Source organism: Lissotriton vulgaris, chromosome 6 (genome assembly GCF_964263255.1).
Source record: "Lissotriton vulgaris chromosome 6, aLisVul1.2, whole genome shotgun sequence".
Classification (NCBI taxonomy): domain Eukaryota; kingdom Metazoa; phylum Chordata; class Amphibia; order Caudata; family Salamandridae; genus Lissotriton; species Lissotriton vulgaris.
This window is the reverse complement of record NC_141694.1, coordinates 1,280,466,367-1,280,480,180: the sequence shown is the minus strand read 5'-3', so window position 1 is coordinate 1,280,480,180 and position 13,814 is coordinate 1,280,466,367. Positions and strand designations below refer to the sequence as shown.

Below are 13,814 nucleotides of genomic sequence, written 5' to 3'. Positions count from 1 at the left end.
CTTTACGCACTGCCTTTAAGTTAAGCCTGTCAGCTATGAGCCATAGCTACCAGGGGTTTAGCTCATCTTCATTGAGGGTTTACCCTGACAAGGAATGTGGTTATTACCTGCAGTGGGTACCTGGACTCCTCAACTAATACTCCAATTTCTTACACTCATCTAACCAGTACCAGGCTTTTTCTGGCTACACAAAATGCCATGCCTTAGCTTCAGCAATAACTGGCAGCAGCAACACAAGGAATAGCATCATTTATCGCAGTCCCCTATCGCAGAGAAACACCCTCAACACATTAAAGCTTTCCGTCATTTCTGTATTCCTAGAGTGAAATCTGGGAATATGGCTACATCAGAATGTTCTTATTGGATCAGCCTTTGTCTCCTGGTAGAGTGTAGTATCTCAATTTCAGTAGTTGAGAAGATGGGCTATGCTCTGTCTTGATGGTGCAACCAGCAATGGAGCTGGTACAGGCACCCCATGCATTATCTTTACAGAGGCAAGAACATTCAAACATTTGTGACTATCAATGGCGATCCTACAATATAGAAGGTGCTGTTGCTTGCTAAGTTCTTTTTTGTATCGGCTGCAGTAGGTTTATAGTCAGACAAAACTAGGAATCTTGTTTGTGAATATACATACTGCAAAATAAATAAACATAAAAATAAGGAGGCTTTCCAGTTTGCCCATTTTGTACTGTTCATGTAGCTCATCTGCTGAGACTGAAGACGTTGCTCCCATCAAAATGAAAATGTATTGCTCTGTGCGGGGCTTCCTATTTTATATCAAAAAGCTACAATCACACCTTCCAAAGCATGGAGAGGATGTACAGTTAGGAGGATACCAAAAGCTTCTGCTCAGCTACCTCCTTCAAAAGGGTGTTTAATGCTTCCTTTGCCATGAAAGGAGGCAACCTAGGTTGAACATTCTGGACAAAAGCCTTTTGATTACAATCCTTCCACTTGTACCCAGTGAAAAACCGAAACTGCTCTTATTGGAAGACCCTTGAAGAAAGAAAGGGGTCTGCTTGCTGCACTGAGGGGTAGTATTGGATGTATTCCTATAGGAGGGTGCCGCTTACAGAAGGAATCACAGGCCAGGATCTGGGAGAAGTGGTGCTGTGCAGGAGGGATAAAAAGCCAATCAATATCCATCACTTGGAAGTTCGGAGAGAGAATCAGCCTGCTGTGGTAAGCCCGAATTGGCAATGAACAACTGTGTGCCACCTAGTAGTCCCATCAGGATCTGGAAGTAATGATCTAATGATTTACCTGAAAGTGAAATAAAGGAGTAGCCAGGTGCTGAAAGACCCTACCCTTGCAAGAGGTGCTGAACTTGATCTAGCGACAGCCCAGACAAAGTTAACTGAAACTTTATTGCAAGTGTGCCAAAACTCCCTTTTGAATTGAGTCTAGAACTGTGATAGTCCCCCGTTTACGTCTGAACATCAATTATTCACCACAATTGGTTACAGGGATCCATGTGCACCAACACTTGGTGACAACTATAGTCTCCAATAGACTCCTTCAATCATGCCCCTGTGTTGTTCGCCAAAGTTGCTCCTCTCACTCCGCAAGACATGCTACCACTTTGTAGGTAGGCTCTTTAGCTGTTTTAGGTGGTGATATTGTTGGGCCAGTGTGACCCATCAAAACGTTCACAGGGAACTGCAAGGGGGCAATCCAATGATGTGGAACCCACTGGCATTGGGTCTACTGGCACGTCACTCCTACGCCGGTTTCCCCTGAAGTGTGAGTGTGGCAGAGTGTGAAGACTGGGTGAAGCTTTGAGAATCAGCAAAGGGTGAGAATGGCAGTGAAGTGACTGCAGTGAGATACAACTAACTGTAACTAACTACAATAACAATATATGGAAGTCACAAGCCCAACATACTATTTCTGTGCAGGTGTGATGCTAAGCTGGAAGAAGAGGATGCAGGAGAGACACAATCAGAATACTATTGTGCGTGCTCTCATCTTATCAGCTATGCACCAATATAAATGTAATTTTAACTACCAATGAGATTTTCCCCAAAACAAATACAATTTTATTTTGCTTAGAAATGAGAAGTTCAAAGGATGTATTGATCAGCCTGCAATTTAGAGTCTAAAAAATACTTCATATTTAAATAATGAACCCAAGTTATTGTTACAAACCAGAACAAAATGATTGAAAACAATAACAAATCAAGGTTTGTGTTGCACGCCAACATTTGACAGCATCATGTTCACTTAAAAAACTTGGTAGAAATAACATTTCCGATTAATGAGACCATTATTATTCATGGTAGCTTCAGAAGGTAACAATACAAGATGTACACGGACAGCGCATTCAAACAATTTTTAATAACTTCCTTTGTTGGTTGATAATCAATACTTTTTTCAGAATCAGAGATACTCATAACTTATATTTCAAAGTGTTTATAGTGCACTGTTAACAATATCACTGTAATGCATGCATGATTCTATATCGTATTCTGCATGCAGGAGGGGATAATCAGGTCACACTTCATAAAATGTACATAAATCACTGTAGACAACACTGAAGGGAGCACGGTTTAGCAAACCTCCTGTAGTCCATAAACTGCAAGTTTATTGGTTAATCATGAGAAGTTATTTCTGCATTCTTAAAATGGACTAGAATAAATACCTGTTTCATTAGCTGCCCTGGTAATTTCTCCATTTCTTTGTGTGCTGGATTGCTGTACAAGAGAAAAACAGGGAACTAGTTAGAAGGAAAACAGTTATATGGCTAACAATGTCTACTGCACGACAGAGCAGCAGGAAAACCGGCCAACAGACTGGCAAAACAAAAAAAAAAGCTTAACAATTAGGGTCATTATTCATTTGCTTTCTAATACTTTTTTCGAAAAAATATGTATGGCCTATAGAAGGATGGCTGTTTAAAGCTCTGAAACACAAGAATAAAATAAAAGAACATCAACACAATTTCAAAACTAAAACCATTACAGTTTAACTATTAGACACATTATACTTAAAAGACATTCATGTTTTTATGCATTAAGGGAACTACACTGGGTATAGCTGATATTTCAAGCATTTGCAATGCAACTGATCCGTTATTAGTGTAAATGCATTCCAGTAACTAGAGCCACAGCAAACCAATGATTGTGGACCATATTTTATAATGGGGATTTTCAAAATGGTATAATTAATGAAGATGTTGACAAGTATCTCTGTGGCAGCTAGTGTCAAAATACAAAGGTAACTTCTAATAAAGCCCTCAGCAAATTAATACTTTAAAGTATATTATGGAAGCCACTGGTGGACATTTTAGAATCTATGCAATTAAAAGGTTATGTGGTCCTTGGGGAGTATTCCACTGATAGACAGGTGATAATAGTCTGTGAACCATATGGCACTTAAGCCATATGTCAACATAGAACCGTACTCGGATCACAGTTAAGAGTGGAGTACCTGTAAGGAGTGATTCTGATCGCTTGGTCAAGTAGTAGTGAACAGGGTGATGCATTTTGACTTTTTATTCAGTCTGGGGAGTGAGTAAGAGATACCACGCCAGTTTAGAACGTTTTTTAATTTTCCACCAAGGTTTGGGGTATGGCATTATACAATCATACAGTCAATGGGCACTGCCAATAAAACGTGTGGAGTGTGCATGAACCCTTATGAGCTTCAAATATTGTTTGCAGAATGTTTCTGGGGGCCTGGGTGGGTGTCGAAATGTGTGTTAAAAGTATAATGCCACCTTCAGATGTAAGGGGAGAATCAGTGGATTATCTGGAAATGTGTGGCTATCTGCTTACTGAAGGGCTAAAGTGAATGAAGGAGCGTGATGTGATTCAACTTATCACTGTTCATATTGAGTGTCCATTCCACTTTGTATATTAAAGTGAGCGAGAACGTCGACTTTTAGAAATTTAGTTAAGAAGTGGCCCAGTGGGTTTAAGCTAAAGAAACATTTTTAGTTATTTTTTTGTTACAGGAAAAAGGGTAAGGAATTTGCCTTCCTTCTGCTAAGCAATGACAACAATGTGCTGTCTCAAGTTCTTTCTGGATATTGTCTGGTCCACGGAAAAGCACCGAGCTATTTCCCGGTTCATTTTCATGTTTTTTTTCAGGATTTTTCCCATTCTGGAGAAATTCAATTTTTCTTTTAATTCTGTGTAATCCCTGGACTATGGGATGACATGAACATGTCCCAGTCTATAAGCAAGTGGCAGGCTAGGTCTTTCTTGCTGACCAGTAAGGTCAGGGTTTGATTGCTTTTTGGCATCCGATGAGGTGGTAATTTTTTACCCTAGGACTTCAAGTGTTCTGCCCAGCAATCTCCTACACCTGGGAAATGCCCTTCAAACACTTCACAATCATTCTCTCAGAGAATGAGGATTAAAGGGAAGATTGTAGTTTTCTGAAGCAGGAAATTGGAACAGAACATTTTAGGCCACAAATGCAATAACCTGCTCTAGCCCACATTACTCCTTAAATTACTTTTTAAAAAAATCAATTCTCTATACTTATCTGACATCTGTCAAAAGTCTATCAATCACAAAATCCCACGGGTAACCATGGGGCATTTGACTCAGAATCAACTGTCTTCATATACTGCTCAAATTACGCGAAGCAGGAATAGTTGTACTTTGAAACATCAGTATGCCCAGTCCTCCAGTCTGTGAAGGATGGGTGAATAATCCATTACATCAAATGCTGCACAGAGTGCTCGCATAAGGACTTCTCTTATGTCCAAAAAAGACAATTCCAGCATACAGGCTAGACAAAATCCAGACTACCCAAAATCGAGTAAACTCTGTGTGAGAATACCTGGAGCTGGGTGATCACTATCTGCTTCATGATTCTGGTTGTACATGGGTGCTGAGCAATCGGCTGATAGCTATAGTTCTAGAACACCAGCTTTTGGGTTTGTCTTAAAGAGTTTTTTGCCAAACTATCTATATTTGAAATTACCACTTAATTAACCTCATAATATCTGGAACTAATGTCTTCAGCCATACTTTAATAAAATCTTAACTCATCTAAAGATCACAGATGGTTTTAGAGATCATCCCTTATGCAATTTGTTTAAAGGAAAAACAGATAACATTAGACAGAGTACATAAACCAGAAACGTAATCAAAGAGGGTTTCAACTTTGTACAATTGATTACTATATCTGACGTTTTTTTCATCTCACTAAAATCTGAGTGAATTATTAAATTCCTTCTTTTTGAAATGTTCCACGATTTACTGTTCTGGTAATACCTGTTTCCTTATTCTCCCCACCCTTAATTATTTTATAATTATCTCTTGATCGAAAAAACCTACAGTCAGAAACCCAGCCAATAAAAACCGTCTACACAACGTAGGTTTATTGCACCTAAGTATTTAGATTGCATGTATACGTTGTATTCACGAAATGTCGAATAAATCATGCATGACAATCATAGACCACAAAAACTAAGTTGATTGCACGTTTAATAATTGCTCTTCTTGTACAATTCTGCTTGTCTGCAAGCATATCAAACACCTATAACGTTTTACTTATGTCTGTGCAGCATCCCGTAATGACAAAATTCATGCACACATTGCCACACACTTGTTGTATATAAATGAAAATCACAATGAAAGATAAGGAAGAATTAACCAAGCAGTTATTGACAAACTGTTAATACAATTGTGCAGATTAAAATATTGAACCTTGAAAAAGCGGATTCTAAAATCTTAGCAAAATGCATTGCCTTTAGACATGAGGCTAGACATGGCCTGTAGGAGGCAGGTACTGCAGTGAATATATGTGGAGACCATTGGACATAATGTCCATGGTCCCTAGACTAGATGAGACTAATGTAGTGATCACCCTTGAGTCTAGAAACATGTTTGACAGAGTTGGGTGGGATATTGTGTTCAAAACACTGCAACCCTTCAGTTTGGAAGGTCCTTTTACAGTTAATTAAACCACTTTCCGTGAAGAATTGTGCTTTTATAATTGCAAACTACACCCCAAACCACTTCAAAAGTCACCATAGAATGGCACTTCCTAGTTAAATACCTTGCTATTGAATCACTAGCCCACAAACTCCAGCTGAAGCAAAATTAGTTATGGTACTAAGGATAGCATAAGTTGTTACTTTATACAGGCGATGTTCTACTCTAATGTACTGTACTGGACCATATGAAAGACTATGGTATTGAAGGTAAACCTACAGAAATCTGAGAGTAGCCCACCAACCTGAAGTACGTGCTGATCTGACTTTCTGCAGCTTCCCTAAAATACATGGACATCTGGGTTCATGGTTTTCCTGTATGCTTATTTTCCTTTGGCTATCAACCATATCAAGTTGGATCTGATGAGGGGTTAAGTTAAATATGATGTCTAAACTGCTGTGTCTATCACAAATGCTAGCAGTGGATATCCCATCCATAGTCAGGATGGTTGTACACATCAGAATTGTTTGGAAGCACATGAAGTTGAGCGCCAAGGTATCAGTTATGAGGGTCCCTAAACCACCAGGGTGACTAGCTTTTGCTGATGTCAGCTATTATGCCATTGCTTAAATGCCCATCCCCAAAAAGATAGAAACCGATAACGGTTGATGCTGTATGGAAGAGTATAGAAGAATAAGCAAACTAAGTCCTGAGTTGAAATAATATTCGGATTCTTTCACCAGTAGCTGTTCTCTTCTCAATGAAAACGCACCCCATGCGAAGTTATTTGTTGAAATGTAGGCATAAACTTCAATGGCTTCCTGTGGTTAACCTAGCATGGCAGGTACTTTGTCACCATTAGGATGCATATGCATTCAGGTATCATTTATTCACGGTAAGATTTAATTTTGCAAAATGACTGAACAAGATACTAGATTATTATGGTACTGACCGCATCTTAAATGTTTCTAACACTCAAAGATGAATTTAACACAAGTGAATCTTCAGGACTCCCCCATTGCAGTACATTACTACTGAAGACAAACATGGCAGATACTGCACTACTAAGGAGGGTTGAAAAAATGGTAGGTGTTCCTTTTAGAAAACCTCTTAGAATATGCGTAGATGCAGGTTATAGATAGAATTGATAGTCCCAATAACTCTGCATAATCAAGCCTTGGTGGACTCCTTGTTCTGAGGTCTGAGGAGGCAAGATGTCTAAGAATTTACAGCATATTGGGACCTGATGCGTGACATCTTGCATAATCTAAAGTACAGAGATAGTCAGCTTACACTCTTAAAATGGTTCAAGTACTTTTAACTATGATGGTTGTTGCAGTTTCCAGCTGTGCTCAAGAGGCAGTGGATCAGTCATATATCACCCACTGTATTTTTCTAATTACTGGTATATGTAAATCAGAACAGTTACATTTGAAGTCCATCTCCAATTTACACATTTAGATACTTATTGATGCATTTGTTAAATATTCATGTGCCGTGGCAGGATGCAATTATCAGCCAAAAGCAAACCTATCTAAGTTGGCCAAATTACAAAAAGGTTATCAAATTTCAAGTGTTCTGCTATATGGAAAATTATAATGTATTTAACACATGTCAAGTCAGTCTTCCATCCGGGGCACATGACCAAAATGAAGCAATGTCTTGTCTGATAAAGTGACATCTTTGTTGCACTGCTTACTCGACCACTTTTCCTTCAGCAGCAAAGTGATTTTGACCTGATATTACCTAGGTTCAATATCTTGGTGGGGAATCCAAAGCAACCTTACATTCGTTCTGCACTTTTTTGATGAACCCGTTTTAACTCATTTATTGTGGTTCCTTCTCTATCCATTAGCTTTTCTGCATGGGTCCCATGACTCACTCTCATTCCTTTTTTCAAATATATACTTATAGGAATTCTTCCAGGAAACCTCACATCACATTTCATCATGCACACATGGATGATATACATCTGTCTGTCTAATGAACAGCTCCAACCAACTAAACATCGCTGAGCACTACATCAAGGCCATCTAACCTTTAATGGCCCACAACCAGTAAAAATATTATCAAAATAGACTGAGCTATTAATGCCAAAGACTAGGAACAAAGCCTTCCATACACCACCCTTCCTACCTTCTTTCCTATGAATATGGCAGTAGACATAACTATTTATAATCTTGGAGTAATTTCTGACCTAGGTCTCACATTCCTTTCTCAAATTAAAGCAGTAACTGTAACCAATTTAGATTCCCGCCTTTCGAAAACTACTCTCCCATTCATTCCATTAAAGCTTTAGTCAGTGGTACAAAGAAGCCTTCCTATTTCTCTTCTTGAATTATTAAATATTTTTCAAAGCTCCCTAGTTCAGCTCTTTGTCAATACCATAAAAAAGAGATGAATGCCATGCAGGCCGATGGCTGCCTGGCTAAAATGTATGGACTAATACTGCTTGCAGAAAGTCTCTTAGAAAAACACCTGCCTCGTTGTTAATCCACAGGACAGCCAAATAATGCTTAGAATGGTGTATAGGCTCTTCCTTTAGCACTCTCCTTACTCATCCTGTATACAGTGAGTAGCAATTTGTTGTAATGTGACCTATGTCTGGTTTGTCCGGATGAGGGGTAAACCCCTGAAGCCTTAAGAAGCAAGACTTATCCTTTATTTAAAAGGAACAAGGCTTACTATCTCTTATTTGTAAAAACCTTTCAGAACATTTAGTGGTGACATGGCAGAAGGGGGAGGAAGGAAGGGTCACATAGGAGTTGCCTGATATCTGGTAATTGTATAAATAAAATGCTGTACTTCTTGTTGAGAGTATCTAAGTGATAAGATTTTTGGCAAGCTCAATTATGGGAAAGCACGGAAGACATATCCAAAGATTTTTTTTTCATGCTAAAAATAACACATAAAATGCAAAGCATACCTCAGGAAGAAAAAAACGTATAGCAGCGCTTCGTAGAAAGTATGTTAGTTAATCAAGCTCCATTTAGATCAAGACAACACTGAAACACGTAGATATTAAAAGAAAAGGCAATGGAAAGAAATTGTACCGCTATGGAAAATAACCCTACTTTTGTATAGAAACCTCAACTAATTTTCAAACGGCTTTTAAAGTAATAATGTCAAGATAAACCATGCTTGTAAAGGAAAATTCACCTGGATCATGCAGGGTCTATGAGCTAATATACCTGTCAGCGAGAAAATCGGTTACGAATATCGACTCAAACTAAGAATTCTCCAGCAGGGCTAAATCTTTATTCAAATTGGATTACACGGAAACATAGGTGGTCAGTGAAATGTCTTATAAGTAAACAACTTCTCAGGAGTGTTTATCTAAACACTAAAGCATAAAAAAGAAATTGACGAGAACCAATCTTGATGCATGAGCATTAGCCTACATAATCAATGATCTTTGTAGAATGTATGCTGTTCATTATACTCGTGAAATCTCTGCAACACCGGTTAATTGTATCCCAAACTGTACGAAACAAAAAAAGGCAAATGGGTACCTTGTCTGTACCTTCACTTCGCCGCGTTCTTTTCATAATCTCCTCTAGCCGCTGCAAAATAAAATGCAACATAATGCATTAAACATATTAGTGAAAATATTTAAATAAACAATTTATATTCCCAGATGTCATCATGCATGTTTCCATTAACTATACTGTAAAAACAAGGCCTACCTCTGTATGTGATATACCGCCCTAAATAGCAAGAATATCCCCAGCCCTGGATCCCATGCTTACTGCGCCACTGCAACCAAGCTACAGCTGTCTGAAGAGCCCCAGTCAGAACAAAACCGTCTTGGTTTACTTGTGTTCTTTATTCAGTGAGGACCTGTCCTAGTAGTTTGGGCTAGATGGTTCCCACTGGAGCAGGGTCCAGACTGATTTGCATAAGGCTGGGTCCAGTCAGAGGTGGCATGGTGGGCAAAGAACAATGGGTTAGAATGCTACCTCAAGCGACTGCAGTGCTTAGACAAAATGCAAGCATTTCACACCTTTTGTGTATTTGATGTTAAATACAAATATTTGCAATGAGCAGTGAAATGTAATATATACAGGTGGCTCAACTGTAAAGTTTATTACCATGCTTCCCAGAAAAGGCTGTGGCTAGGTGGCAGGGGAGGACTTAAGGTTGTGATATGAATGAGAATGTGTTTACAAAACTCAAAAAAAGGGCACATCTTAAATGTGGCATTGCGAGCATATTGTCTCGTGTGGCTAAAATAGGCACATTGGTGAGACGATACACTTTAAAGTTAGGAAGTGTCTCTTGGGCATTGGGAGAAGCAGCAGAAGAAAGAAACTCTATAGCTGAATGTATTTTTAAATGTGTAACTCTCCAAGTGTAGGCAAAACAAATGCCTAATGCAAATAAGCTGACACAAGTATGAGGTGCACCTGACAGTTAAGTATGAGGCTTACTAACACTGTTAGCAGATGTATGCAGAAATGTGGCAAATAATTCTGAAGGGTAAAAAATGGCACGAAGCTTTTGCATTGTTGATAATGAAGAGGCATATTACAATGTCCTGGCAATCAATAAGAGCCCCCTGCTATGGCAAAATGGATGGCTGATGTATCTAAATGAAAGTGATATGAAACTAAAATGTAGCCTTGCCTTTCCCAGCATAGCAAAATGAAATCACTTCTAACAACTTCAGAAATGGGTGAATCCTTGTCAAAAACACTGTTGCCAACAAAAGACCTGATTAACTTTAGGATACAGGGTTGAACGTCTTTGGAATCACACCACTAACATGTAGCCTACTGTCCCCGTAAGCAGTCTGAGTGTGTGGGGAGTGGGAGGGTACAAGATTATACTACATGGCCTGATCCTATAACTTCACGCACTTAAGAGTCAGTCATGGAGACTCCTGAACTATTTTAGCAGGTCTAGGTAAGAGAGCAACCAAATCCATAAAGTGTAATACGAGGAAAGGTGAGCCTTGTATTGAGAACTACGTCCCCCTATAGATCAACTATAATCATCCTTAGCAGGAATACTCAGAGTCTCCAAGGGGAGTGAAGAAATCATAAGTGAGACAGAGTAAAGTTGGAGCCCTCTCTTGGTCTGACTCTCTCTACCTTCCTCACTATAGTAATTAGTATGGTACTTCAAATACAGAAAGATAAGATACTCACACTTCAAACCCACAACAAAGTGGTAATGGCCTCCTTGAACAAAGGAAGCAATTTAAGCCCCTCTAGCTCAGATAACACACTGCTACTTCGCCAGCATATTCGACATCACAGAAAACATGACACGGACGGATTCCCCACTCTTCTGCCCAACAGACGAGTATGTGTCTCTCTTGTAGTGGTTTCTCCTGAGAATACACTGGCATTGTTTCTATAAAGTTGCAAAAACCCAATAAAGAAATCTCCCAAAGAAAATGCATGCGTCTCCCTTTTCCTATGACCACAGGGGCCTATCTGATATGACTAATGAGAAATATGTAAACTGGTCTAGTCAGCATTTCATCTTTCCAGGACTTACACAATAAATACATGAGTGAAGCTATTGTAATCACTATTATCTTAAGGGCATGAATAACACAGTAGGATTCTACTGCTCTACGATGCAGATATGATTAACTGCTGCCCCCCATTCTAATTGACGGGCAGTTGGAGCTAAGCAATCAAATTCATTTATATGACTGACCAGGAAGAGTTGGCAACCATCAGAGTTCCCTGTGCCACTTTCAGTAGTGAATATCGGGGCATGCTAGGTGTACAAGGTGTGATGGGTGCCCAGAGAGTACATAAGCAATTATATTGCACAATTTGCAAAATACAGAGGGATGGTTCGGTGTATACAACATGGAAAAGTTAACACTGCTCTACTGTCCAAGCGACATCAGATTAAGCAAATCTGATTGTTCAATCTAGGTTTATTCAAAAGCTGCATGAAGGACCAACCAACGGTGGCACAATGCAAGAATGTGTACGGCACACACCTGAGTAATCATTCAAACGTCATCATTTACAAGAAATCTAAAAAACAGCATGTCAGATTGCTCCTACTCAAGGGTCAGGAAAAACTCATTGGTGTAGAAGTGGGGAATAAAGAAGACATCTGCCTCAAGCCAATAACCTTGGTTGTATTGTGACTTCTAACGTGCCTTAATCACGAGATTTGATTAAGGAGCATACACATGGTGAGAATTCACTGTGAAATGCTTTTAAGGATATTTTATTTTATCCAAATAAAGATTTTCTTCTTTACATGGTGAACATACACAGTAATGCCTGCTCGACCCACACTTCAATAAATTCAGATACTAAGGCATAACAGACCTACAGAGGTAAGTAACAAAGACGCATGTGCTGGAATACATATGCAAAATTATTGCACAGTTAAAACACTTATGAATACATACAAAGTATATGCTAGACCTGGCATCTTTTGGAGTGTTTCCCTTGTTTTTGCTTTCTGTCCTCCTGGTTTTGACTCTGTTTTTGATGGTTAGTGTCTCGCGCACTTTCTCACTACTGTCCAGTGTTAAAGTGCAAGTGCTCTTATTGGATTATGAATTGGTGTTTCCATGATTGGCATATTTGATTTAATGGTAAGTCCCTAGTAAAGTGCACTAAGAGTGTCAGGGCCTGCAACTCCAATCCTGCTAGTGGGCTTGCAGCATTGATTGTGCCACCCACACAAGCAGCCTTTTAAAGGGTTCTCAGACTTGCCACTGCAGTGTCTGCGTGCAGTTTTTACTGCCATGTCAACTTGACAAGTGCACCCACTTGCCATGCCCTAACCTTCCTTTTTATTACATGTGAGTTACATCTAAGGTGTCCTGGTGTGTGTGACATGTCCTGATGGTGAACTACAGTGTAATTCGGTTTTCACAGTTGAAAGACTATCTGTCCCATAGGATCGAATAGGGAATACTTGGTAACATTTCATGAGTATATCTTCCCATTGGAATAGGATAGAGGGATGGACTTTAGTATGCTTTAACTCAGTATGTAGAAATGCATCTTTTAGTAAAGATGATTTTTAGATTGTGTTTGAAAATACCACTTTTAGAAAGTAGGTATATTTTTTGCTTAGCCATCCTGTGTACCCCTTTTGAGTTGTGGATTGAGTGTATGGCTTTGAAGTGACAGGGGCTGGGGATGTGCATTCTTTTCGGACAGCCACTGAGGTGGGCGAGGTGTGTCCTGCCTTTCCTTGATGAGTCAGGGCTGGGCTGAATAGACATGGGCTGCCTTTAGAGTAGTGGGAGGAAATTTCCTTGCACGTGAATGGGCCTGGTCTGCTTTGGAATGCTGTCTTTGCCTCCTGCTGGGAAGCTGGGCCAGAGAGACCAAACTGGTTTGGACTGAGCACAGGCACTCTCAGCCCAAGAAAACAAAGAAAAACTGATTGTAAATATTGGGTCCCAGACCTCAGAACTTTAGAACTCGCTTGAAACCTGCCAAGAATAAGAGCGGGAAGAACTGCTAGGAGGAGTACTGCCCGTTGCTGTGTTGCTGCTTTGTTGGGTTGGCCTGCCGTTGCCGCTTCTGCCTTGGGCAGTGAAATGGACTGGACTGAACTTTCTTCACTTGTCGCTGAGTATTTCCAAGGGGTTGAAATAGAGCTTGCCTCCTGTTCAGAAAGTCTCAGGGACAGCAAAGTCTTCACTTACCTCTGGGTACCGCCTCTGGAACCGTGAGTTTCAGTTGCCACAGAGGGGGTAAGCAGCCATCACAGACACCGCTCTGGACTCTGTGTCCTGAAGGCCGCACAGAGGGTACGGACGCACTTCGCACCGCAACTCTGGTCTGACCGACGACTGGCTCCGCCACCGAGCCGCTGCTTGCACCGCGACATGTGGTTGCTTCACTCCGCTGCCCTGGTTTCACTGACTACGTCACTACCTGCTGACCTTGACACCCGAGACTGCACCGTGGTTTTTGTGGG

At 40.1% G+C, this 13,814-nt stretch overlaps 1 protein-coding gene across 2 annotated transcripts in view; it reads right to left on the bottom strand.

Moving 5' to 3' along the window:
• MAP7 (microtubule associated protein 7) overlaps positions 1-13,814 on the bottom strand; it is an 810,320-nt gene that overhangs the window by 56,561 nt on the left and 739,945 nt on the right. For both annotated transcript variants that reach the window (XM_086927406.1, XM_086927405.1), the window contains 2 exons: positions 9,407-9,457; positions 2,645-2,696 (listed from right to left, as the gene is read on the bottom strand). In XM_086927406.1, coding sequence (XP_086783532.1) covers positions 2,645-2,696; positions 9,407-9,457 — 103 coding nt within the window. The remainder of the gene's footprint in view (positions 1-2,644; positions 2,697-9,406; positions 9,458-13,814) is intronic.